Consider the following 27704-nt stretch of genomic DNA (forward strand, 5'->3'; position numbering starts at 1 on the left):
CTGTGCAGTAAGTTGTGACAAAGGCAACCTTGTTTCCTTTTACAGCTAAATTATTATTCTTTGTTCAGTATTGGATTACAATGAATTGTGGACAAGTGAATGTTTTTGATATCAGATTGAAGGTTCTGAGATAAGACATAAGCTCCATGCTCTTCCCCATCATACCACCAGAATTTCGTTGTCTAATCGACAAATGTTCTACCAACTTCAGAGGACTGGGATACACCAGTGGCCTTTTACTTCAATTAGTTTCTCCCTCCATTAATGTTCAATGAGTAGGGCTTTCCCCATGGGCACTGGCACATCATGGTTGCAACAGGAGCAAGTATATGGAACACACACAAAATGCTGGTGGAACACAGCAGGCCAGGCAGCATCTATAGGGAGAAGCGCTGTCGACGTCCTGACAAAGGGTCTCGGCCCAAAATGTTGACAGCGCTTCTCCCTATAGATGCTGCCTGGCCTGCTGTGTTCCACCAGCATTTTGTGTGTGTTGCTTGAATTTCCAGCATCTGCAGATTTCCTCGTGTTTGCAAGTATATGGACATGAGATTCTGTAGATGCTGAAAATCCAGAGTAGCACATATGAAATACTAAGGAGCTCAGCAGATCAGGCAGCACCTAGGGAAAGGAATAAAGAGTCGATGTGTCAGGCCAAATCCCTTCATCAGGCATGTACATTTGTCCCACAGCAGGAAGATGGAAGGAAAGGACATTCTCCATGCTCTTCAAAATGATAATTCTACAAGTGTTATGAAAGCAAATCCAAAAGGTACCTACTTCAGTGATCTGCTCATCATATTCATCAAATGGTTTGCCATCCTTTCGGTTGTAAAATGTAGCTATTCCCACTATCTCTTCTTTCTTATTCACAATTGGCAAAGACAGGACATTCTTTATAACCCAACCTGTTTCATCCACTGCTTCTTTCTATGAAAAAATGTTGTGAGAGATATAACTAGTTGTATAATAATGTCATGAGATTTAAGCATTGCAAGTCTCTAAAGGATAATGCCAGTTTATAATTTAACTATCAGTAAATTATAGCAAAAGTGTGCATGTGCTATTAATTCCTATTTTTGAAGGACCACCATTACTTATTTTGTTTTAAGTCAGTAATTCGTCCAACTCATTAATATTTGTTGAAGCATTAACTGTTAATGAAGAAGCCTATTGCATGCAAAAATGTTAATTTATTCATTTTTACTCATTTTTATTTGTATATTTATTGTAAAATAACCTGTTTTCATCGTCATTTTAAAGACCTAGACCTTCTCTCCTTTCAAGCTACTTTCCTGCAGTTATGACAACTCTCTAAAAAAATTGATTGAACTGCTTATGTGAAGGGAGTAGACTTTCCTGTCCAAAATTTTATAACTGGATGTTGACCAGGAAACCAACAATCATAATGGAATACTTCCAAGTGCTTAATTTTTAATAGAAGTTCACCTATTATTGTGACAAATCCAAACTAATTAGGTCATCTTGGTTGGGGTTAGAGTACACCTGCCACTTACAATGAAAACTATGACTCACTTCCTGGCTTGAATCTAGTCTGATCTTCTAGAACCATGGTGAGAGAGTGCTATGCTAAGTTACAGTTCTTTACCATAAGACATAGGAGCATCAAGTCTGCTCCACCATTCAACCATGACTGAGTTAATATCCGTCTCAACCACATTCTCCTGCCTTCTCCCAGTAACCTCTGATGCCCTAAATAACCAAGAACCTATCAACCTTTACTTTAAATATACTCAATGATCTGGCCTCCATTGCCATCTATGGCAATGAATTCCATAGATTCACCAAATAGTCCACGCCTTTATTCCTTCTATCAAAGTGCATGACTATATACCGCCCTACATTATATTCCATCTGCCACTTCTTTGCCCATTCTTCCAAAATGTCCAAGTCCTTCTGCAGACTCCCTGCTTCCTCAACACTACCTGCCCCTCCACCTATTTAATGTCACATTATGATCACTGCCTCCTAAAAGTTTCTTTAAATAAGCTCTCTAATCAAATCTGGTTCATTACATGTCACCCAATCCAGAATTTCCTTCCCCTAGTGGGCTCAACCACTAGCTGCTCTAAAAAAACCATCTCATAGGCATTCTACTAATTCCTTCTCTTCGGATCCAGCACCAACCTGATTTTTCCAATCTACCTGCATATTGAGATCCCCCATGACTACCTCAACGTTATCCTTATTATATGCCTTTTCTTTTTCCGATTGAAATTTATACGCCATATCCTGACTGCCATTTAGGGGTCTCTATATAACTCCCATTGTGGATTTTTTAAACCTTTGCCATTTCTTATCTCTATCCACAAGAATTCTACATCTTCCAATCCTATGTCACCTCTAAAGATTTTTTAACCAACAGAGCCAACCCACCCCCTCTGCCTACTTGCCTGTCCTTTTGATAGGTCTCATTCTGCCTCAATGTTGTTTAGTCCTTATGTTACTGTCAGAACTTATTAACATGACACATATTGGGTATTATTTCAATATAAATACTTCCTCTCTGGTCAGGTCTTTCATTCAGACAAAAATGCATATATTTGAATGGCCCGTAATCAATATATGTCAGAAGTAAATGCTACACTTACTTGAAATGTGAAGTATTCATCTGCTGGAGCATTCATCATGTTGCAGATCTGTCAAAGTTCAGATTAATGACATTTAGATTCATAAAGAACCCGGATGAACGTATAGATCAATTCAATATTTCTGTTCCTGTCCTATATCCCTGGATTGTTGTAATCCCAAAGAATACATAAATGTATCAGTTTTGAATTTATTCAACAACAGAGCACCCACATACATTGAATGGAGAATTTCAAAGATTATCAACATTCAGAATAAAGAATTTATTCCTTATCTCATTAAATGGTTGACTACTTATCCCTAATTAAGACTCCTTCTATATTTCAGAACACTCTAAAAGTGAAAATTAATTTCATTTTATAGCCTATGAAATCCTCCTAAATATTTTTGTATGTTTCAATAACATCATTTCTTAATGTTTAGAATATAGGGTCATCTACACAACCTAATACACGCAATGCAGCCCTCTAAGCCAAATATATCTTTCCTTTGATTACAAAACTATCAAACAATATTTCAGAAATAATCTCCTCAACGCCCAATATAATCCTTCCTCTGTACTACAATCAACTTGCAGTAAAGGTTAATTTACTGATTGTCTTCTTACTTTTTGCTACACCTGCTTATAACTTTCTGTTATTTATTTATTTAGTTTGTTAGTTATTTAGATACAGCACATAAACCCTTCCAGCCCTTCAAGCTGGGCTGCACAGCCATACCCCAATTTAATCCTAGCGTAATCACGAGACAATTTACAATAATCAATTAACCCACCAACTGTTATGTCTTGGACTGTGGGAGGAAACTGGAGCACAGGAGGCATGGGGAAAGCATACAAATTCCTTGCAGGGAGCAGCAGGAGTCAGAATCAGGTTTATTATCACTGTCCTACGTCATGAAGTGTTATGTTTTGTGGTAGCACTACAGTGCAAGTATAGAAAAAATTACTGTAAGGTACCATAATAGTACAGAGGAGGAATAGTGAGGTAACATTCATGGGTTCATGTACCAGTCAGAAATCTGATGGTAGGGGGAAAGCAGCGGTTCTTCGATCATTGAGTGTGCATTGTTAGGCTGCTGTACTTCCTCCTTGACAGTAGTAATCAGAAGAGAGCATTTCCCAGAAGTAATGGATGCAGCCTTCTTGAGGCACCACTTTTTGAAGATGTCCTCAATGGTGAAGTGGCTTGTGCCTCTGATGGAGCTGGTTGAGTTTACAACCATCTGTAGCCTCTTTCGATCCTATGCGTGGGAGCTTCCAATCCAGCTGGTGATACAACCAGCCAGGATGCTCTCCACGGTACATGGTTTGATTTACATGCAAGATTAACCAATTTTCTTGAAATATCAGCAATTACTACAATCTCACATTTTAAAAAGATACTTTGCTTTTCCATCTTTCTAACTAAAGTGGATAATTGTACATTGCCATATTAAGCATTCTCTGTCATCTTCTTGCCCAATGGATTATCAGTCTTGTAATCTTTGTTTTAACCTTGCAGTAGAATCTGAGGATGACTGTTAAGACTAGCAATTATTGTTCACCTCAAAGCACTGAAGAAAGTACTGGTAAACTGCTATTTAGATTATTACAGCTCATGTACTAAGGCTACTGTTGAGGAGCAAGCCTTGATGCTGAAGGAAGTCTGCGCATCAGGCAGCATCTGTGGAGATAGAGAGATAGTTGACATTTCTGGTCAGGACCATCCATTAGGACAAAATCTGCAGTCTCTTGTATTTCCAGAAGTTGAGGGTGTTCAGCTGTATTGTTGATAAAGCTTTGATAAATTGCAGCTGACATTCTTGGAGGTGTTACTGTTTGGAAAGAATGAACTTTTCATGCATCAGATAGGGAGTTAATTGAGTTACATACTTTGCCATGCATAATGTTAATTTTTTTTAATGTGGCATGAGGTTGCTCATTAAATATGTTTGCTGGGCAGGGGTGGTACGGAGGATAGGGATTGTCCATCCTACTCCTGACTTGTGCAAAACTTGAAAAGCCTCTGAGAGTCACCTTTCTATATGGTTGGCCCACAAGCATCGTACATGAGTTACCCTTGCCAATAATCCCATAAGTAGATGCACCTGCAATGGATGCACTGACGAGGGCAAAATCAAGCTGCTTCCTCATATTGTTTCCTTCATCACCAACCCCAACCCACTCTGACATCCATCTCCTTCAGACTCAGGCAATTCAATCAGTAGCAGTGTTCTGTACTACTATCGGTAATGTATGTTTGGTCCCTGAACAAAGTATATTCTAAGCTATGGGGTCGTCAGTGCTTTTTCCAGTTACTTCGTGAGCAGATTTTGATTTAGAGATACAGCATGGTAACAGACCTTTCTAGCTCAACGAGCCTACACTGCCCAATTACACCCATGTGACCAATTAACTTACTAACCCCTCCATCTTTGGAACGTGGAAAGAAACTGGAGCACTTAGAGGAGACTCACATGGTTACAGGAAGAGTGAATAAACTACTAATGAACAGCAGCGGATTTGAACCCAGGTCATTGCCACTGTAATAGTGTGAGGCTATCATGACACCCCGTGTATTATTACATTATCCTATAAGATTACCCCATGTGATATTACAAGTCTTTTACAGTATGTACCATTGTGTAAAACTGAGAGTCTGTGAAATAGAAGTGGTGACAGATTTGCTGGAGAGTGTGCTAGGAAACCTTTCCATGTGGGTCCTGCATGGCTTAATGAATAATCAGCGGAAGGATCCAGCGTGGAAAACCACTGACTAGATCATGAATGTTTCCTGGAAAACATTCAGGAACCATCTGGAGTGGAAACAAGCTAACAATGCCAATTAAAATGACCAATTTTTCCAACAGCCGAGAGTTCTTGGCAGAAGACTGTTGGCTCTCAAGTTCATGCCACACAGAGTTGGCCAGAGGTCAGAGAGGATAATTAGCCAATGAGTTGGTGCCATTCTCAGAAAGCACCTTGAAGTCAATGGGAAAAAAAACAATGTAAACAGAAAATACACCCCTTCTACTCAGTCCCTCAGGTAAGTCATTGGTAAAGATTGCAAATACTTGAAATCCAGGTGTCACGCAGGTGAGAAACTGCTAGAAAATTCAGCAGTCTAATGAACAAGGAGGCAATTAAAAGAGAGGGAGGACTCTGACTTGGTTTTGATAACACTTTTAATTGTGACCTTGAGAGAGAGAGTACAGCACCAGCTGAGACACGAGCTGGGAAGTCACCATGGTAACAGTTCAGAGCAGTTGAGCTAACAGACGGCTAGAATTTCGAATGGATTATAAAAAGTTGGGTTTTTTGGTCTGATAACGGAGAGGAGACACGACACGGGAGAATTGTGGAAACTACCCGAGAAACCACTGGTGGAGTTTAAGACCACCACAAGGGTGGAGGCCACAGACCCATTAATTTCGACCCGTGATTACCAGTGCGGGTAAGAGCTCGCCTGTGGGGGTCTGCTGGTGGTGAACCCGTGCCATGGGTTAGTAGACCGTTCCCTAGAAGGGGCTCTGTCCACCTGTGTGTGTGTGGGGTTCACACGAAGTGACTCTAAAGACTTCGGAAGCAAGAACAACTAAAGCTGCCAACTTAAACATCAACTCAATTAACTCTCTCTCTCTCTCCATCAATTCAACTCGACGCAACACAAAGTGAACTGAACTGCTTAAACTTACCTAACACCGTAAGACTGATATCTACCTCCGGGACTATTATCTTTGTATCCACACACACACATTTACGGAGATATATATATATATAAAATAGTTTATAACCTGTATCGTATTATCCGGTTTTAATAATATCAATTCGTAGTAGTAATAAATATAGTCTTAATTTATAGTAAACCAGACTCCAGGTGTGTTCCATTTCTGCTGGTCCTTTTCAACTTGTCATGGGATTCGTGACACGGGCAACGATTCTTTGCACGCCACGATTCCATTCAGAAAGTAATCTTTTGATTCCTATTCTCTTTTTTATCCGCTACCTAATTTTTATCTATTAAAATATCAAATGTTGAATCAGTATCTTTTGTATTGATCCATCGTGGAGCAGTTTATATATATATATCTTCTGAAAATTCAAATATACTATATCTGCCAGTTCTGCCTTTTCTACATTCAGAAATTGCTGATAGAAATTTTGGAAATGTTCCCTTTTGATAAACTGTGATTAACTTGTGTCAATTATACTAAATGGAGAATTAACTTAATAGGGCAACATTGATGAGAAAAGGCCAAAGGACAGCTAATTGAAGCACAAATTCTGGCAGGGAATGGTTGGGCCAAATGGCCTAATTCTGCATTGCACATTGTACTTAGCATAATGGTAAATTAATTGTTTAGCTTTGAATTACAGACAGTTATATGCAGGAAATGCACTACCATGGAAACAATATGCTTAGTGATGGAACTCAATTCCTGATGGATAAGCTTTTCAGCATGAACTGCTTCCTTGCAGGCAGCCTTCTTTCTGTCATTTAAAAGGTTGCTATTGTGAAACTGGAGAACATTGTTGTTACAAGATGGCCTCAATTTAAAAATCTCTGATCAGGCCAGAACCAGAACATTGTGTAAAATTTGATATCTCAACCTAGGGAAGATGCCGTGTTATTGGAGGAAATACATTGAAGATTTCCTTCAGGGATGAGGGGCTCCATTTATATGAAGACATGGAAAAGTTGGAATAATTCTCACTAGAGAAGGTTAAAAATGAGTCTTAAAGAGTTATTGCAAGGAGCTTGCAAGGAAAAGGCATTCATAGTTTTAAAATAATGACATACAGGAGGAAATCATTTCACAAGGAATGCATTGCCTGAAAAGGGCATGCAATTAGATTTAATGGAGCTTTTTCAACATATCTTGTTATGGAGAAGAACTGGTTTGAAAGGTTGTGGGAGTAAGCAAAGTTGTGAGCCTACTCCTTTGAAAGACTATATATGGTTCTGAGTAGATATTTTCCAAACACTTATTCCTGTAAAGTTTTTTTTATTCCAATCAGCAAGAACATTGGATAAAATGAGAAGAAAAGAACAAAGGGTTCAAACAGGTACACATAGGGATCTAAAAAGAAAAAAAGGGAATGAAACAGGAAAAGGAGCAGAAGTAGTTATGGACCAAAACTCTAAGAGCTTAGCAAATGCAATAGAGATTCAAGACAAAATAGTAAAGAGAATTACTGCTGATTGACATTCCCGCAACAATGAATGTGTGTCAATGGTAGAGGCAGCCTCACAAGCAACAGGATAAATCTTTGGAAGCAGCTGATAAACTTAAGTGGAGGATGATATGTCCACCCTGTGACCAAAGAAAAGGTGAAAGGTGGTGAACAGTCGTTAGCAGTCAGGTAGGGCAATTAGTGGAACGAGTCCCTTTGGTGGCAAGATCTGGTAAGAAAGCAGATATTCAGCCAAAGGCAACAAGAGAAAGATGAACCACAAACAAAAAAACACATACTACTGGAGGAACTAAGTCAGGTGGCATCTGTGGAGGCAAATGGATAGTCATCATTTCAGGTTGAGACCCTGCAGAGAAGAAACAGTTGGAAAAGGAGGTGAGAGGGAGGGGTGAAGCAGGAGCTGGCAAGCCTTAGGTGGAACCAGGTGAGGAGGGCGATAGTGGCAGGTGGAACCAAAAGAGGGAGATTGAGGGGTGGAGATAGGAGACAGTGGCTGGTGGATGATTGGTAGAGACAGGAGAGGAAAAAAATTGAGTGGGCAGGTCTGAAATCTGGTAAGTAAGGAAGATTGTTAGTAGAATTGCATCAGGGTGGGATAATGGGCTAATTGAATTGGAGGAGGGAACAGGAAACTCAATGGCTGTTCTGTGTGGGGTGTAGTATGTGTGCGCGGGGTAGAGGAACAAATCTAGATGACAGCAGGGGTGTTGTTGGTGGGTGGGGAGGAGGCAGAGATAAACTGTAGATCATAATCAGAGAGAAAGAACCACAGCTGTCATCGGCTATCTGGAATTGAAAAAAAAATCAATGTTCATACCTTTGGGTTGTAAACCACTTGGGTAAAGTGTGACAAATTGTTCTTCTAGCTGACATTGCTCCTCTCACTAACAGTGTCTCCGAGAAGGCTGAAGGCATGTTGAAGTGGCATTCAAATGGTAAATCATCAGGTCTGATACATTAACACCCGCCGCAGCCAGTAAGGAGTTTGTACGTTCTCCCTGTAATGGTGTGGGTTTCCTTTGGGTGCTGCAGTTTCCTCCCGCAGTTACCATTTGGTAGGTTAATTGGTTAACGCAACTTTTCCTAAGATTAGGTCTGGGTTAAATCAGAGGTTGCTGGCCAGCTCGACTCGAAGGGCCATTAGGGATTATTCCGTGGTATATCTCAATAAATAAAAAAAATAATTAAGTGAAATAAAGATTGCTCCTGAAACCTATGCTATACAATGACATTTCATGTAGGAAAAGACCTCAGAAAAATTGAGATATCAGCTGAGTGACATTTTGAAATTTGTTTTGGAAATATAAATGACTTGTAATAAATTCCAGCAACACACACAGAAAGCTGAAGGAACTCAGCTGGCCAGGCAGCGTACACTGAGTTCCTGCCGCAATCTCTCTGTGTTGCTTGGATTTACAGCATCTGCAGATCTTCTTTTGTTTGTAATAAATTCAATTTATTTTATTAGTTATAGCATATTCTTTAGGCAAATCCTTTTTATTTAGACTAGTGATTTTGATTGTAAAATAGATTTACAACCTAAAGTGCTGTTGCACAGCTAAACTCTAATATCTTCCATCATACATTAGGGAAAACTAATACTGCAGACCTTTTCACTAATGATTGGAATTCTGGTTACCAATCCCTTGATTGCTTAAATACACATTCACTTATGTAATGATAAACTGTACGAAAAGTATAATACTAACTTCCTTTGATCATATAAATATAACAACTTTTAGAAATCTACTCACAAAACCATTTTCAGCAACATATGTTGGCAGGCCGCTCACAAGTGACCAATGATCTGCAGGAGGAGACCTAATGGAATAAAAGGAGTTATACATTGTCCTGAATTGGGAAAGAGGCCTTGCTACTTTGTAAAACAGTGTTAATACTTACGGGATTACTTTAATTTCCTCTTTTCCCTCCAGCAAATAATCGATGATCTTGTAAAAGTTAATTTCCTGTATAATTTGAGAGAGAGTTATTTGACAGAGGTACAGAAACACATGATATATTTTGGAAACTGAATATGCAAAAGATGGAGATATATTTTCTGTACACTCACTCTGCCATCTGGGGTCTTTGGACCTTTGTAAGGGGGGACTTCACCCATCAGGATTGGCCATTCATCAAAAAATTCCTATGATACACATTGCATTTCATTAGATAATACATATTTGATTCAATAATTCATATTCATGCTTTTTGATTGTGGATGGTAATTTTAAAGAATCATCCAAAGAAAGAATTATAGTGGATTCCAGTTAATTGGGCCGTCAGTTCATCAGAACAGCCACTTATTTTGGACAGATCTTAAAGAACAAAAACTAACTAAGAAAATTAAAGGGATTCCTTTTGTTTATTTGGGACAGGATGTCGCTTAATTGTGGCAGGAGGCTGTTGCCGAGCAGGTTCTAAATAGCGTCAGTCGTGCGCACTCGTGCAGCTGTGCGTAGAGCGAAAAGTTTTTAAAATGGCGTCCGTTGCATGAGTTTATGGCCAGAAAACAATGAGTTTTCTCATTGTTAATGAGAAATAAGCAGTAAGGCAATTCCGAGCTGTTTTGCTCACTGTGCTTTCAAGCATTCAAACTTGTAGATGGCAGGAACAGCCAGGAATGAAAATGAAACAATTTCACTACACCCAACAGAACTACAAAGAATTTGAAGGTATCAACAATCATCTTGAATGTTACAATGAAAATGAAGATTTGAGGGGTGAAATTATTGATAGCATTGTATGAAGGCAGTACCTTATCTGCACTAGGTGTCTACATTGACTTTGTTCATTGTACACTGGACGAATTCCTACATTGATAACTATTGGGAACTAATACAGTTTTATAGTACTGCAGTAGCATTGCTAGTCTTCTAATTTGTTCAATATTTGATTTGTTACTCAGTTTGCCTTTATATGTTTTTTAATTTCCATGAACTTTGGCAATTAGGGCAACCGCTTAATTGAGCCAAAATGTACTGGTTCCAATGTGTCCCAATAAACCAGAACCACAGTGTAACTACCTTTTGTTTGGTCATATCCAGCAGAGCGACCGAATATCTTTCAACATTTAAATAAAGTCGAACTGTGTACAAAGCTTTGTGAAATTGACGCTCAATATCTGTTAGTTCTTCGAACACCTTGTTAGCAGACCATAGCAGAATCTGTTGATAGAGAGCAAAAATACATTTACCAGGATGCATGAGGAAGAAGGAATTTCCTATCAGTAAATCTGGTTTACAACTTGAATTGGGAAATACCTAAAGGATGAATATTCAAAGAGTTGTTCAGAGTTAGGGAACCATTGAGTGTGAGGGCATTGTCTTTTGATGGAAAGCTGGTCTTAGGAGTGAAAGAAAAACAGGCTAATTTTGGAACACCAGAACAAAAGTGGGCTATGCAATCTCAAGATTGTTTCTACTATTCCTTTCCCACCTTCTCTTGTGCATGTTTCCAGTCAATATTCATGACATTCACAAGGAATAATATAGGGTTGCAGCGCTGAAAGGTGATGGGAGAAATCTCACTGAATAGGCCCAGAAAAGAAACCCTATACATTTCCCAGATCTAGGTGTAGCCTATCTAGATTGATATCTTGTGTGATTTGAATTCTGTGAAATTATATGTGAACAGTCCGATATAATGAATTATTTACATCACCATATCCAGCAAATATGGGAAACTGAAGGAGGTACGACAAGTGCACAAGACACAAAAAAAAAGATCATGAATCTTTTCACTGGAAGATACAAGGAGCATTGAACCAAACAGTTGATTTGTAATCATATCCAGAGGTTCTGGTGGATGCCAGCTTCAATCTGGATGCAGTTCACTGGATGTGTCCTGAAAAACATCAACATGGACATTGATATATACAAGCCATCCCCAGGTAACAAATGAGTTCTGCTTTTAAAGACGTCCACAAGTTGATTTGGTCCTTAAGTTGGAAAATGCATATAAAACATTCAACGAGGTAAATATATCCCTTCAGTAACTGAATGAATGGCACCAGAAGCACAGTAGACTGAGAATAAAGAACAGTTACTAGAAGGGAGATAGAATGTATGTCTGTTTGTCAGACTTTTGAACTTCGTAACATTATGATAGCTTATTTATACATCGGGGTGCCCATAGTTGGGTATTTGTAACACAAGAATGACCTGTAAATTATTCATTTGATGGTGACCAAGGTCTAAGGAAGGTTACGATGGTAGCACAAATTTTTGAGCATCAAGTAGGAAATTAGTTCCTTGGGCCATGAAAATACCCAATTCAAAGCCATGCCCGAAACCGTAATAAATGAGTTAACAATGGTACAGACTTTTGCACTGTATGTTGGTGCAGCAGTTAGTGCAACTGCTTCACAGTTCAAGGACTTGACCTCAGATACATCCTTTCATCGCAAACTGCTCCATTTTCACACATCCCAAAACCATGCTGAGTGAATTAATTGACTCCTGCAGATTCTCCCAGTGTAGTTTAATAGCGAGAAGAATCCAAGAGAATTTGGTGGGCATTTGTGGGAGAGAATGTTGCAAGAGTGTGAGGAGTAAGGAGAAGGGAAAGGAAACTGGTGGGATTGCTCCCCTGGACCAAAGGCCAATTTGAAAATCTACTGATGTAAGATTATCTTTCCTATCCCTGTTAGTAAGGCTAATAGCGCTCACTTATACATGGATTTTGAAAATCTCCGGGTATTACATTAAACAGATGTGACACTGAACTAGAGCTCAGAGGTCAGGAATAATTTTGTAGTTTCAAAAGCTTTATTTACACAGACAGCTTTACTGAAAGGTGGAGTCAGGGTCCAACTTAGTTTGTTTCCCCCACAGAGAGTATTGATCCTTTGTAGCAGGATCAGTTAGACCTGATTTCTTAATAGAACACCAGAAAATAGTGGAAGGACGCCATCTTGCATAACCACTCAGTACAAATGTGGCTGATCTATCACTGGCCTCAACATCTGCTCAGTGCCGAGTTCCCACAGCCCTCAGTCCCCCAAACTCTCAAAAATGTAGCTATCTCACTCTAAATATTTCTAATGATCTAGGTGCCACAATTATCTGAGGTAGAGGTTTCCCAAGATTCACTACTCTCTGAAGAGAAGTTTCTATGTATCTATGTATGCATGATCAGCCCCTTATCTCAAAACTAAGTCCCCTCATTCAAAACTCTTCGAACAAAAACATCTCAGTATCTGCTCTGCCAAGTCCTCATAGGGATCATATGTTTCAATAAGATTGCCACTCACTTTTCTTATACATTAAAGAATACAACACCAACTTAATCCACTTTTCCTGATGGACAGAGCAGAAACTTGGTGATCTAAATGTGTACCCAGTGCAAACTGAGGCACTTTTTCTACTTTGACACGCAGGTGTCATTATTACACATACACACCTTGAGACCAGTATTCTGGAATGCAAGTCTCAGTGCTCATCCGGGATGTTGCTGGAGTCCATACTGTTATTGTGTATGGCACACAGCCATTTCTTGCTAACAAGTGGAATGGATCAGCTTGCCTGATGACTGGCTTGTGGTGGGTATCCATCTTGAGATGTATCAATGAAGGTAAATGCAGTCATTCATCTCTTATGGTAACAATTTGAGTTTGACAACTGAAGATGAGAAAGCTGACGGCTCCTCCTCTTTGCATTAGGTGTTCCATCATTTATTACTAGATGAAGCAGAACCTCATAATATTGAACTGATCCATTGGGCATGGGAAGATGAGCTGCTGTCTTTACTGTTTGTTTTGCACATACTGGATTTACATTGCAACATTTTAGTGTCCATCATTTAAGAATATCTGCTCAGGTACTCACTATTTGCAAAGTAATCACGAAGTAATGAAAGTGAATGTTTCTATTTGTTTAATGACTTTATATGAGATAATCATAAATATTGAATTAGAAATAAAGCGTGCAAAATTTTTGTGATTCTTGAGCAACATGAATAGCTGAGAATTAATGTATAGTAGTAATATCATATCACTTTCCAATTGCTTTATCAGCTGTGAGGAAGAATCTTGGCATTTTGGAACTTCTGCTTGGACTCCATCATGTTATTTTCCTTTCCATAATATTAATTTATTAAATGAAATATCATCCTGTCAATAAGATATAATGTGTGGGCATTAGAGAAAGGAACAATTTGATAAAATATTACCTGTGACCTTCGCTGTTCCACATTGTAGAGGTAATTGATATGAGAGAATTTCAGTGCTAGTGCTGCAAAATTCAGATACTTTGTGAAAACCTAGTAATATAAAATACATACAGGTAGATTATCAGTACATTGATTTGATTTGTTCTCAAGACTTGCACAAAAATCTTACGTTCTTATCTATTTTTACCTCTTGGTCTTCTTTTGTGAACTGTGGCTCGCCAATTTTGTTGACCAACATCAGAACTGCTAATACTTCCTTCCCCTGGACCATAGGAGCAGCTAGGATGTTCAAGGTTGTGTACCCAGTCTGTTTATCAACAAATGAGGAAAAATGGATGTCCTAGGACAGAAAAAGAGAGTCACATAGCAGCTTGCTCCAAAACGTGATGTTGTCTATTTTTTGTTTGTCAATATGAATTTTCTTGCATTTCATTTAATTTGGTTACATGGAATTATTGAAATACATGGCCCTATCTTTTCTAGACCCATTTGTTGGTACTAGGCCCATCTACTCCTTTTGTATCCAAGAACCTTACTGTACATGTCAGATCAAATGGGAATTTACTGAATGAAAATCCAGCACTTACACCACACACCTCATACCTACACTACCACAGTCACTGTCCTACTGTGTTTTCATAAGTCTTTATGCAACCTTAGAAGAGTTCCTCTAGCAAAACGTCAGTTCCATCACTTTATCATTTCATGTCAGAGTAACCTTATGTTTGGAAACTGCTGCACCTAGCATCACTTTATAAACGTACAATGACTATGTATACACTGTAAGCTAATCTTATGTATTTCTTGTACATTGTGCTTCATAGGATTGCTTTTATATTTATTGTGTTGTTTATCCTTATTGTTCTCTACGCTGCATCAGATCCAGAGTAACAATTATTTCTTTCCTTACACTCACGACAATAAACAATCTTGAAGCAAAAACACAGCCAGCAAGTTTCTGTGAGAAAGAGGGGAAAAAAATCATGAAAACTGTGGCTGTTAACCATTGAGCTCACAGGATAATCACTCGTAGAAAGAAAGCTCTAATTTTCCTGGATTTTTATTTTTCTGTGACTCCAAAATTTTGGCTAAAAGCTTCATGAGCATCTGTAAGACTTATTGTTACTCTTTCTGCACTATTACAGAGATCAACAAATATTCAAAAGCAACTAAAGAATATCCTGGGGCTTTAGTAACCTTTCAGTGTTATTGTTTGCCTTAGATGGAGATACAAGGCAGATCCTAATGTTTATATTATAGAGCCCACTCCTAGTATAGTATGGAAAAATTGAGGGAGAAGCAGAATTAATGCTTCAGAACAACAATCCTTCATCAATTCTGAAACATTATCTCTGTCTCTCCCTCCAGAGACGTTGCCTGACCCAGTGAGTGGTACTAGCATTTTCCATTAGATTTCCACAAGAAGCAGTGTTTTACCCCTCACTGTGAAATTGGCATAATAATCTTAAACTTCCACTGATACTCCAAAGGTAGTCAATGGTCCATACAGTGTACAGCTCATTCAATTTTCCTTTCCCTACAGTTAATTTGGCCAATGTTAAATAATCCAAAACATTATTTTCCTGCTTTGTTCTGGCTTACCAGGTGATTTATCAGACGCACAAATAATGACATGCAAGAGCCCTGAGGTTCACGTGCAAGTGAGTTCATGAAGGGAGATTACTAGAGACATCCCAGACAAATGACGAACACAATCTGCATGGATAAGGTGACTCCTGAAAAATGAACGTCTTTGTGATCCTTCTTGATCTCCAACCTCAATCAACCTTATGATTTTAAAAGGATTATCCATGATTTTCATGATTTAGCAAGTGGTTACAAGTCAATAGCTGTAAAGCTTGATGTAATAACATGTGAAACTGCTCTAATGACAAGTTCAATGTGCATTCAGTCCATCAATTATTGCAAATAATTTTTAACCTACAATTTGAGAAGGATAAGGGAAAATAGGATGTGTCAGTATTACAGTTGAACAAAGGGAACTATGGAGCTATGAGGGAGGAGCTGGCTAAAGTTCAATGGAACAATACCCTAGCAGGGAAGACAGTGGAACAAAAATGGCAGGTGTTTCTGGGAATAATGCAGAAGGTGCAGGATCGGTTCATTCCAAAGAGGAAGAAAGATCCTAAGGGGAGTAAGGGGCAGCCGTGGCTGACGAGGGAAGTAAAGGGCAGTATAAAAATAAAAGAAGTATAACATAGCAAAGATGAGCGGGAAACCGGAGGACTTGGAAGCTTTTAAAGAGCAACAGAAGGTAACAAAAAAGGCAATACGCCAAGAAAAAAAATGAGGTACGAAGGTAAACTAGCTAAGAATATAAAGGAGGATAGTAAAAGCTTCTTTAGGTATGTGAATAGCAAAAAAATAGTTAAGACCAAAATTGGGCCATTGAAGACAGAAACGGGTGAATTTATTATGGGGAACAAGGAAATGGCAGATGAGTTGAACAGGTACTTTGGATCTGTCTTCACTAGGGAAGACACAAACAATCTCCCAGATGTAATAGTGGCCAAAGGAACTAGGGTAAAGGATGAACTGAAGGAAATTTATATTAGGCAAGAAAAAGTGTTGGATAGACTGTTGAGTCTGAAGGCTGATAAGTCCCCGGGACCTGATGGTCTGCATCCCAGGGTACTTAAAGAGGTGGCTCTAGAAATCATGGACGCATTGGTAATCATTTTCCAATGTTCTATAGATTCAGGAACAGTTCCTGCTGATTGGAGGGTGACTAATGTTGTCCCACTTTTCAAGAAAGGAGGGAGAGAGAAAACAGGGAATTATAGACTGGTTAGCCTGATGTCAGTGGTGGGAAAGATGCTGGAGTCAATTATAAAAGAGGAAATTACGACACATTTGGATAGCAGTAGAAGGATCAGTCCGAGTCAGCATGGATTTATGAAGGGAAAATCATGCTTGACTAATCTTCTGGAGTTTTTTGAGGATGTAACTATGAAAATGGACAAGGGAGAGCCAGTGGATGTAGTGTACCTGGACTTCCAGAAAGCTTTTGATAAAGTCCCACATAGGAGATTAGTGGGCAAAATTAGGGCACATGGTATTGGGGGCAGAGTACTGACATGGATTGAAAATTGGCTGGCTGACAGGAATCAAAGAGTAGTGATTAATGGGTCCCTTTCAGAATGGCAGGCTGTGACCAGTGGGGTACCGCAAGGTTCGGTGCTGGGACCGCAGCTGTTTATAATATACATTAATGATTTAGATGAAGGGATTAAAAGTAACATTAGCAAATTTGCTGATGACACAAAGCTGGGTGGCAGTGTGAAATGTCAGGAGGATGTTATGAGAATGCAGGGTGACTTGGACAGGTTGGATGAGTGGGCAAATGTATGGCAGATGCAGTTTAATGTGGATAAATGTGAGGTTATCCACTTTGGTGGCAAGAACAGGAAGGCAGATTACTATCTAAATGGAGTCAAGTTAGGAAAAGGGGAAGTACAACGAGATCTAGGTGTTCTTGTACATCAGTCAATGAAAGCAAGCATGCAGGTACAGCAGGCAGTGAAGAAAGCTAATGGCATGCTGGCTTTTATAACAAGAGGAATTGAGTATAGGAGTAAAGAGGTCCTTCTGCAGCTGTACAGGGCCCTGGTGAGACCCCACCTGGAGTATTGTGTGCAGTTTTGGTCTCCAAATTTGAGGAAGGACATTCTTGCTATTGAGGGAGTGCAGCGTAGGTTCACAAGGTTAATTCCCGGAATGGCTGGACTGTCATATGTTGAAAGATTGGAGCGACTGGGCTTGTATACACTGGAATTTAGAAGGATGAGAGGGGATCTGATTGAAACATATGATTATTAGGGGATTGGACACACTGGAGGCAGGAAGCATGTTCCCGCTGATGGGCGAGTCCAGAACTAGAGGCCACAGTTTAAGAATAAGGAGTAGGCCATTTAGAACAGAGTTTCGGAAAAACTTTTTCACCCAGAGAGTGGTGGATATGTGGAGTGCTCTGCCCCAGAAGGCAGTGGAGGCTAAGTCTCTGAATGCATTCAAGAGAGAGTTAGATACTCTTATAGATGGCGGGGTCAAGGGATATGGGGAGAGGGCAGGAACGGGGTACTGATTGTGTATGATCACAGTGAATGGTGGTGCTGGCTAGAAGGGCCGAATGGCCTACTCCTGCACCTACTGTCTATTGTCTATAAATCAGGCACGTACGTTATGCTTACATATAAGTAAATAGAAACACATATCAAATTTGCATGTAAAATATTCATCGGATCATGCATCACAGAAACAGGCCCATCAGCTCACTGTGTATGGACTATAACTATACTAATCCTATTTACCAGGACTTGGCCATTAGCTTTCTATGTGTTGGCAATTTAAATGCCTATCTGGATACCAAATATTCAGACCAGATTTGCCTCTACTGACCACACAGATTCCAGCCATCCTCAAGATAAATATCTTCTTCCTCAAGTCCCCTTGAAATGTACCACACTTTACCCTCTGGATTTAGATAGCTCTGCTTTGGGGAAATGTTTCTTACTGTCTGTCCTATCTATATCCGGCAGTTTTATATCCTTCTCAGTTGCCCCTTCAGCCTCCTCTGCTTTAAGTAAAAACCCAACCTATCCTCATATCTGGGAAGTTCCATCCCATGCATGCAACACCCTGTGATTTGCCTGTACACCCTCTCCAGTGCATATCATTAATATTCATATCTGACCTGATTTTTCCATGGCTATATGTAGACTAGTTGTGGACATCATCCAAGTATATACTGCCATTAATATACATATAACACATGGAGAGACAGTGCATACACAAAAAAAATTCAGAAGAAATTTATTCATGCAGATGCAGGAAATGCAAAATCAGAATAGAATGCTAGCAATGTTCAGCAGCTCAGCTGACACCTGTACAGAGCAGAACAAGATCAATTTTTTTGAATCACTGCCCCTTCATTAGAACAAATTAATTGAAATATTAACTTTTTCTCTCTCCGCAACAGCTGAATATTTTGTGTACTTTTTATATGATTTTAAAGTTGAATATTATTGTTTCTATGACTGGCGTTCTATCTCCACCTTATACAAAATTTGAGATACAAACATGTACCCTGATTTGTACCTAATTCCTCATTCTCCCTTCAGCAATGCTCACAGACTAATACAGGCTTCCAGTCCATCGGCCTTAAACTAATAATTCTCATTCCTTTGTTGAAATCTTTCTGTGGCTTTGTTCTTCGCCATCTCTGTAACTTCCAAGTTTTCTTTTCCTCTCTCTCTCTAACAATCTTGCACTTGTGTTGCTATGCTTATTTTGTACACATGTAAGTTTAAGTTCTATATAATTTATGTTAACTTACGTTTGTCCTCCACCTTTTAATGTCAGAATCAAACTTCTTATCACTAACATACATTATGTTGTGAAACATCTGTAATTTACAGTATATTTAAAATAAAATAAGTATTGTAAAAAGAGAGCAAAAGCGTACTAGGCTACTGCTACTAAAAGCTAATTTTCGGGGCATTCATACCCTGTGCATGAATGCCTATGACACGAAACTGACTTTTACACCATTAATCTTGGCCTGCTCTGCATCTCCACATTTTGCAGATCACTGTTGATGTCAGCTATTTAGACTCTAATGTTTGGAATTTCTTTCATCAATGGCTGTCCTCTTAAAATGGTATTCCTTAAACCCTACCTCTCTTACAGTTCTTTCAGTCATTCGTCCTAATAACTTGAAGCAACTTAGTGTGGCTTTGTTTGCGAACACCCCTGTGATATGCCTTGAAATGTTCCTACAAATAATGGCACATTTAAATACCAGTTGTTATTTGAACTAAACATCAAATAAATTGGCAATATACAAAAGAAATTCTGAAAAATTTAACAAGTTAAGAAAGAAAATAAAATCGCTGCAGGTCAATGAACTTGGAAGATTGCTATTTTGTACAAATTCTGGATTATATTATCATTAGCAGAGTAAGAAAGGTTCAGAGCACAAAGGTTCAGTCTGCTTGATAAATATGCAGATGTTGTTTAAGCACAGAATGTCAGGCTTCAACAACATTCAAATTCCCGGCATACTCCCGGGCATACCATGGTACTGCTGCTCACTAGTGAGAATGAATGGGAACCACCTGATCCGTGACACATCTCCCATCATATAATAAATGACATGAAGCACCTAGGAAACAACTACAAGATATTTCTATGATTAAAATAACATTGTTGTTCTCACATCCAAGAGCCAAAAATAACCAACAGTATCTTACTCATTGAACCAGGACCACTACTTCAAAAAAGGTTTGAGTGAACAAAAGATTTTGTGAAGAAATAAGAGCAACACACACACAAAATGCTGGAGGAACTCAGCAGGCCAGGCTGTTTGTGAAGAAATAAAGCAGCTTTAGTATAGAAAATGCTAGAAATAAAAGGTACCCTTCATTGTGATAGGTATAAAATCAGCAGCTATAGCTGAAGCAGAAAAAGAAAAATATTGAAGGAAGACACCATTCAGAACGGGCAGTGACGGTTAGTGCACCAGCCACTTTGCAACTAAAATACACTTAGTGCCCACTTCATTCAGTACACTTGTACACCTGATCATTATGCAAATATCTAATCAGCCAATCATGTGGCACCAACTCAATACACAAAAGCATGCAGACATGGTCAACATACACAAAACGCTGGAGGAACTCAGCAGACCAAGCAGCATCTAGGAAAATAGTACAGTCTAAGTACAGGACTGCTGACCTGAAACGTCCACTGTAGTTTTTTTCCATCGATGCTGCCTTGCCTGCCTGAGTTCCTCCAGCATTTTGTGTGTGTTGCTCGGATTTCCAGCATCTGCAGAGTTTCTCTTATTTGTGTGCAGGCATGGCCAAGTGGTTCAGTTGTTGTGCAGACCAAACATCAGAATTGGGAAAAATGTGATCTGTGGCTTTGAACGTAGAATGATTGTTGGTGCCAGACGGAGTGTTTTGAGCTTCTCAGGAACTGCTGATCTCCTGGGATTTTTCATGCACAACAGTCACTCATATTTACTAAAAATGTTGTGAAAACAAGAGTGGTGGTCCTGTGGGTGAAAATGCCTTGTTAGAGAGAGAGGTCAGAGGAGATTAGCCAGACTGGTTCCAGGTGACAGGAAGGCAAAGTTACTCTATTTGAGTTACATCTCTGAACACACAACACATCGAACCATGAAGTGGATGGGCTACAGCAGCAAAAGGCCACAAACATACACTCAGTGCCCACTTATTAGGTACATGAGGTACTAAATAAAGTGGCCACTGTGTATTATTCCATGCAGTGTTTTAGACTATTATTAAAATATCAGGCACTGAACTTTGCAGGGGGAATTAAATATACTGCCCATACCAATAAGGTGTCAGAAGGAATCAATACACTGTATCTCAAAATAACACATCTTTATCTACAACGCAAGAATGTTTAACATCTGTTGCAAACTTCTACTGCATAACAGATCGAATAATTGTCTCAGTATTTGGTTTTAGTGTCATTCTCCAAATGTTATTTTCCATATATAATCCTCCTTACACTAGGTGGAGTTTCCTTTTCACAACCCATTCACTCAAGATGTTGGTATGTTTTCTTGTGTGATCTCTGTCCAGTTTTGTTTACTTTTCCCCCCAGTAGCTCTGGTCTTCAGTTTCAATTCTGCTATCATAGATGTGATGCTGCAGTCACCTCCACAGGCCACAGATCTGAGGTTTTTCACTATACCAATGTCTTACTTTTTAGTTTTTCCTAAAATCTGTGGACTTTATAAATCCCCCCACTCATCTCCCCTCTACTGCTGTCTGCATCTTCATCTGGGTTACAGTTTTTGCTCTGTCTCTCAGCTAAAAATACCATGAGAATCTTTATGGAAAAAGAACAGGCTTTAAGCACAGGGGAGGTAGGATGGAGAAAGATACATTTCCAAAGTAGTTCAAAGTTACAGTAAAATGTGAATAGGAAGGGCAAAGGGATCGGGTATGAGGACAAGGTGCAGGAACCCGAGGAGTAGAACCTCAGTGCACCATGGTAGCGCAGTGGTTAGCATGACACTATTACACCTCTGGGTGCAGCGAAGTTCAGAGTTCAATTCCAGCGTCGTCAGTAAGTGGTTTGTACATTATCTCTGTGGGTTTCTTCCAGGTGTCTCCGATTTCCTCCCACAGTCCAAAGGCAGGCTTATTGGTCATTGTAAACTGTCCTGTGATTAGGCTAGGCTTAAATCAATGGGTTGCTGTGTGGTACAGGTTGTTGGGCCAGAAGGGCCTGTTCTGTACTGTATCTCTAAATAGAGTGAAAACTCCAATGTGGAAAGAGGGCTCTGGACGATAAGAAAGAGCATGGAGATTAAACAGGGTGATGTAAAGTGAAAGGAAAGAGTGAAAAACTCCTTAACACACTGCTGCCACCCAGCACCTATGTACACACTGTCTGAATGCCCTGCTGCCCCCCAGCACTCCCCAGCCCACAGACACACTCTTATCCTGCTCTGGTCAATTTTTAAGATGCAAGATTCATAGCAATTTATTATCAAAGAATTTACAAACTATACCTCTTGAAATTTGTCTGCTTACCAGTAGCCACAAAGCAAGAAAATGAATAACCCAATTTTTTAAAAAGACCAAAAAAACCACAGCGCAGAGAAAGAGAGAGGGGAAAAACACACACACATCATGAACCAGCGTCCCTACTGCCTGTGGCGATAGTTCACCACAATTTGCTTCAGAAAAGATGTTAGAAGGAATGTTTTTAGTTGAATCTCGTGTCTTAAGATCTAACAGTAACAGTAACACATCTTCAGTAACGCTACCTTAAACCAGAAGTTTGCAATATCTTTTATTGCTGCAGTTCACATCTTTGTACTGCTACTTATTTTGTTATAACAGTGCCTGTAACCTTATTCCGTCTTACATAAACATGCATCTCAGACTTTGTGTCAATCTTCAGGCCATGCCACTCTGGAACGCGTCCTAATATTACTTGGTGACTGTATGTGCTGGATCTGGGTGGTGGGTGCAGATACGTCTCTATTAAAGGAGGTGTAAGGCGACTCTTCCCTCCACTAGCCTGCAGATCGTGCTTGGGCAAGGTGTCCCTTCCCCCCAGCCATGGGCGCAGAGGTGGCTGGTCATATGAGCAGCTGGTGCATATCTCAAGTCTGGGTTCTGTGACCACTGATGCCAGGCAGACAATCTGTGAAGAGTATTGATAATGGCTCGGGTCACCCATCTTATAATGAGATTGCCCAAAAGAAGGCAATGGCAAACCACTTCTGTAGAAAAATTTGCTGAGGAAATACATGATTGTAGACATCATATGACACGGCACATAATGACGATGATGATATGCAGGATTGTAACTATATGTACTGTGTGTGACTATATGTACTGTGTTTTGCACCTTTGCCCCAGAGGAACGATGTTTCATTTAACTATATACCCGTGTATGGTTGAATGACAATAAACCTGAATGTGAAAAAGGAGTAGGAAATAGAAATTATATCAAGACAAGGGAGAGCATGGGAAGTGAACAAATGGATAATTAAATAAAGGATTAAGAAAAAGAAGAGAATTGTGAAGCAGGCTGAAAGTGATAAGGAGAAGTGTGGCTAAGGCATCATGAGGTCATTTTGCACTGGGTGCATAGATTTTAAACTCCAGGGACAATAAGATGAGGTAAAGCTCCAAGAAGCTGATATAAATGAAGTGCAAAGAGAATTTCTTTCCAATTCTACCTTATACCTTGGCCAAATCTCACCCCAACAGCTGAGAGGATCACAGGCGTCTCCCTACCATCTTTTGGGATGTTCATCAGGAGTGCCATGTACACAGGGCTCTTAGCATTATCAAGGAACTGACCCATCCATCCAGCATCCCCTTTGAATTTCTACCATCAGGCAGGAGACTCTAATGCATAAAGGCAAGAACGGGCAGAATGAAAACAGTTTCTTCCCTCAGACCATCAGGCTTCTGAACCCTCTGCCACATCGCATTTAAAGTGTCACCGGTTAATCTGTTCTGTGCCTGACAATATTTAACATATACACTTTACTTTGTTTATTTATGTGTAATTCATTTGTAAATTTATTCTTACTTTCCTAAATTATTGTGTATTATGTATGTGTATTGTGTACTATCGTGCTTTACACCCTGGTCAGGAGAAACATTGGCTCATTTGACAGTATACATGTATATAATTAAATGACAATAAACTTGACTTGATTTGAACTCTCCAAATGAACCTGAAAATGCCCAGAACACTTCCTAAATTTATTTTATCTTATGTAGACTTCACATGCCCTGCAGTATCTGCATGTATGTATGAATGTAGTGCTCTACAATAATTCTCATAGATAACTTTTTCAGGAAAACTGCTTTACCTATGATGGCATATTCAAATACAAATATTGAAAATATAGCCAAATGTTAATTAATATTAAAATCCAAAGGTGACTTACCTTTTGAACGTCAGCAATATTCTGCACCCTCTTGGTATGTGCAGTCCATCCCACTACCCCCATATCCAATGGAAAAACTATCTCTGCCTCTGGTGCCACTAGATTGCTCTCATAACTGGAGTCTCGGGTCACATTGAAAAGTCTTGTGGCCAGTTCAGCGACACCGTTCCTCGACCTGAACACGAACATGCTTCCTTTGTCTGCATTGACCAGGGTCACAATCCTCTGCAGTACCTTATGCATCTGCTTCTCTACATTGGAGACATCCTGCATCTCCCTGACCAGCTCGAACACAATGTCAGCCTCTTCCAACTTGCACAGGTCCCTGAAGGAAGCTCCGTCCTTTAGCTCTACCTTCGTGCCGTTGAAGATTGCACTGATCGACTCCGGCCTGAGCTTCCTGTCAAAATATTCCTTGGCAAACTGAGGGTTGTTCTCCAAATATCGCTCGACTGCCTCTTTGCTAACGTCTCCCATGTTGGTTCGCGCGCCCTTTGGTTCAGGTTTTCATCACGGAAGAAAGAGGGGGTGAGATATTAGCAGTTCCCCTTTGATCGCAAGATCACGGTCTGTTGGAGCTCCCCGGCATCCCGCGCCTCGAGAATTCTGGCCCACTCTTTCCAGAGCTGCGACAACCTTTTGAAAGTTGACAGCAGGCAAAGTCTTAGTGATTTAAGGCATCTTCCAGATCGCCACTAAACGTTACGTCAGAAGTTTAAATCCTGATCGCTCTTAGATTGTGAATCTCAGTTTTAATTTGCGAAAGACCAATCCCATTAGTGACTCAATACGAAAGATCACAAGTCCACGTGAGTTGGTAAATTTAAACCGCTTCTCAACCGTGGAATTCAATGCATATGAAAACGTTATAGTTTAATGATGCTCAACATCTGCTGGAGGAGCTCAGAGGGTTGAGAAGCATAGGGGATGGTGAATTGTTGACATTTCATGTCGAAACTCCTTCCCCCTCCACAGACGCTGCTCGACCCCGCTGAGTTCCTCGAGCAGATTCCACCAGCAGCCGTTTAATGCTAGCAAGGTGATGTTTGTATAAATCTATTCAGAATCAGGTTTAATTTCACTGGCGTATGTCGTGAAAGTTGTTAATTTAGCGGCAGCAGTACAATGCAATGCTTAACAAAGACTGTAAATTACAGTACAATATATAAACGAAAATTAAATAAGTGCAAAAAAGAAAGACAAGAAGAGTGAGGTATTGCAAACGGGTTCATTGTTCATTCAAAAATCTGATGGCGGAGGGAAAAAGCTGTTCTTGAATCGTTGAGTGTGTGTCTTCAGGCTCCTGTACCTCCCCTTTGATGAAAGCAACGAGAACAGGGCAAGTCCTAGGTAATGTTGGTCCGTAATGATCGATACCTCTTAGAGGTATCGCATTTTGAAGATGTCTTTGATGCTGGGGAGACTGGTGCCCGTGATGGAGGTGACTGAGTTTGTAGCATTCTGCATCCTGTGCAGTGGCCCTTCCATACCAGATGGTGATGCAACCAGTTAGATGGTACATTTGTAGAAAATTGCGAGTCTTCGGTGACACACTAAGACTCCTCAAACTCCGAATGAAGTCTAACAGTTGCCTGCTTTGTAGTTGCATCAATATGTGGTTCCGTGTTAAAACTGTGCGAGAGAGTTGGAGCCGGGCTTGATGGGAAACGAGGGGACGCAGCTCACCTGGAAATGCCACAAAATGTGGGTTTAGTTGACCCATTTATTCTGCTTTACAATCTTATGTGCTTGTGTTGCTGTTGTGTTTCACTGCACCTGTGCATATATGTCCGAGTGCAGAAGGCAATGAATGGACTTTGATCAGTAAACTGTAGTTTGCCCCTCGGAATTATTGTCAACTAATTATTCAAAGTACGGTTCCCCATTACACTTGTATAAATTTCACAAAATGTTTTTATCGGTGGTGCTATAAAGACACGTTCAAGCTTGTAAATGATTTCTTCCCCTTTATAAAGCAACATTTTGTAAACATCAGAGGAGGAGAAGTGACCTGATAGGGGTGTATAAGATGATGAGAGGCATTGATCATGTGGATAGTCAGAGGCTTTTTCCCAGGGCTTTTAAATGGTTGCCACAAGAGGGCACAGGTTTAAGGTGCTTGAAGTAGGTACAGAGGAGATGTCAGGGGTAAGTTTTTTTACGCAGAGAGTGGTGAGTGTGTGGAATGGGCTGCCGGTGATGGTGGTGGAGGCGGATACAATAGGGTCTTTTAAGAGACTCCTGGTACATGGAGCTTAGAAAAATAGAGGGCTATGGGTAAGCCTAGGTAATTTTAAGATAAGGACACGTTCGGCACAGCATTGTGGGCCGAAGGGCCTGTATTGTGCTGTAGGTTTTCTATGTTTCTAACGCCAGTGAATAGAGCCAGTTTCTGTTGGAAGGCTGGAGAAGCCGCATTTTTGAAAGAGATAATTCCCCTTGCTTCCTGTAATTTCCTCTAATGCGATCAGCGGTGTTGCTATTTACACCTCGGAGATTAGATTGTTTGCTAATGCGCTTTTCGAATTTAAGCAATAATCTAAAATGAATGGCAAGTTAAATTTAACTCGGCGCCGCTCTGTTGTTGAGGTCTGCCAGAAATCGCTAGGATTTAAGTAGTGAACAATGACGCCAACGTCGTACGGGGAGGCTCCACGGATGGACGCGGTCGGGGAGCACAGGGTGCTATAGAGCAGATTGTGTTTAGCCACATCCACGTGACGGAGAGCGATCCTTGGGGTCCGAATAGGAATTAGATTTGCGAGAACCTTACCTGAGGGGGCCACATGATTGGCTATATTCAAAAGGGAGATAAATTAACACCACAGAATATTTTGTCCAAATGACACTAAGAACGTAATGAGGTTCGCACCGTGTTTATTCTTATATATAATGAATAAAGTGTAATTTTTGAAATAATTCGACAATTTGGATACAGAATCAGCTTTATTATCAGAATCATGTGTCGTGAAATCTGTTATCTTAGCAGCAGCAAAATGCAATACATGATAATACCGTATAGAAAGAACAAAATAAGTAAATCAATTACAGTAAGTATATACAGTATATTATATTAAATAGATTGAAACAGTGCAAAACAGAAATAATATATTGTTTTTTTAAAAGTGAGGTAGTGTTCATGGGTTAAATGTCCATTTAGGAATTGTATGGCAATGGGGACAAAGCTTTTGCAGGATCGCTGAGCGTGTGCCGTTAGGCTTCAGTACCTCCTGGTAACAACGAGAAGAGGGCATGCCCTGTGCGATAGGG

General features: G+C 39.9%; 1 protein-coding gene across 2 annotated transcripts in view; it reads right to left on the reverse strand.

The window, feature by feature from the left end:
• Positions 1-25134, reverse strand: part of pde6c (phosphodiesterase 6C, cGMP-specific, cone, alpha prime) — a 36278-nt gene extending 11144 nt beyond the window's left edge. Inside the window, exons 1-9 of one of the 2 annotated variants that reach the window (XM_073027466.1) lie at positions 24435-25134; positions 14145-14297; positions 13958-14047; positions 10813-10953; positions 9858-9932; positions 9689-9753; positions 9541-9607; positions 2613-2660; positions 781-930 (exon numbers count right to left, since the gene is read on the reverse strand). In XM_073027466.1, coding sequence (XP_072883567.1) covers positions 781-930; positions 2613-2660; positions 9541-9607; positions 9689-9753; positions 9858-9932; positions 10813-10953; positions 13958-14047; positions 14145-14297; positions 24435-24911 — 1266 coding nt within the window. In that variant the 5' untranslated portion in view covers positions 24912-25134. The remainder of the gene's footprint in view (positions 1-780; positions 931-2612; positions 2661-9540; positions 9608-9688; positions 9754-9857; positions 9933-10812; positions 10954-13957; positions 14048-14144; positions 14298-24434) is intronic. The other variant, XM_073027465.1, reaches the window with a different exon arrangement.
• Between the last annotated feature and the right edge of the window lie 2570 nt (positions 25135-27704).

Source organism: Hemitrygon akajei, chromosome 23 (assembly GCF_048418815.1).
Source record: "Hemitrygon akajei chromosome 23, sHemAka1.3, whole genome shotgun sequence".
Classification (NCBI taxonomy): Eukaryota; Metazoa; Chordata; class Chondrichthyes; order Myliobatiformes; family Dasyatidae; genus Hemitrygon; species Hemitrygon akajei.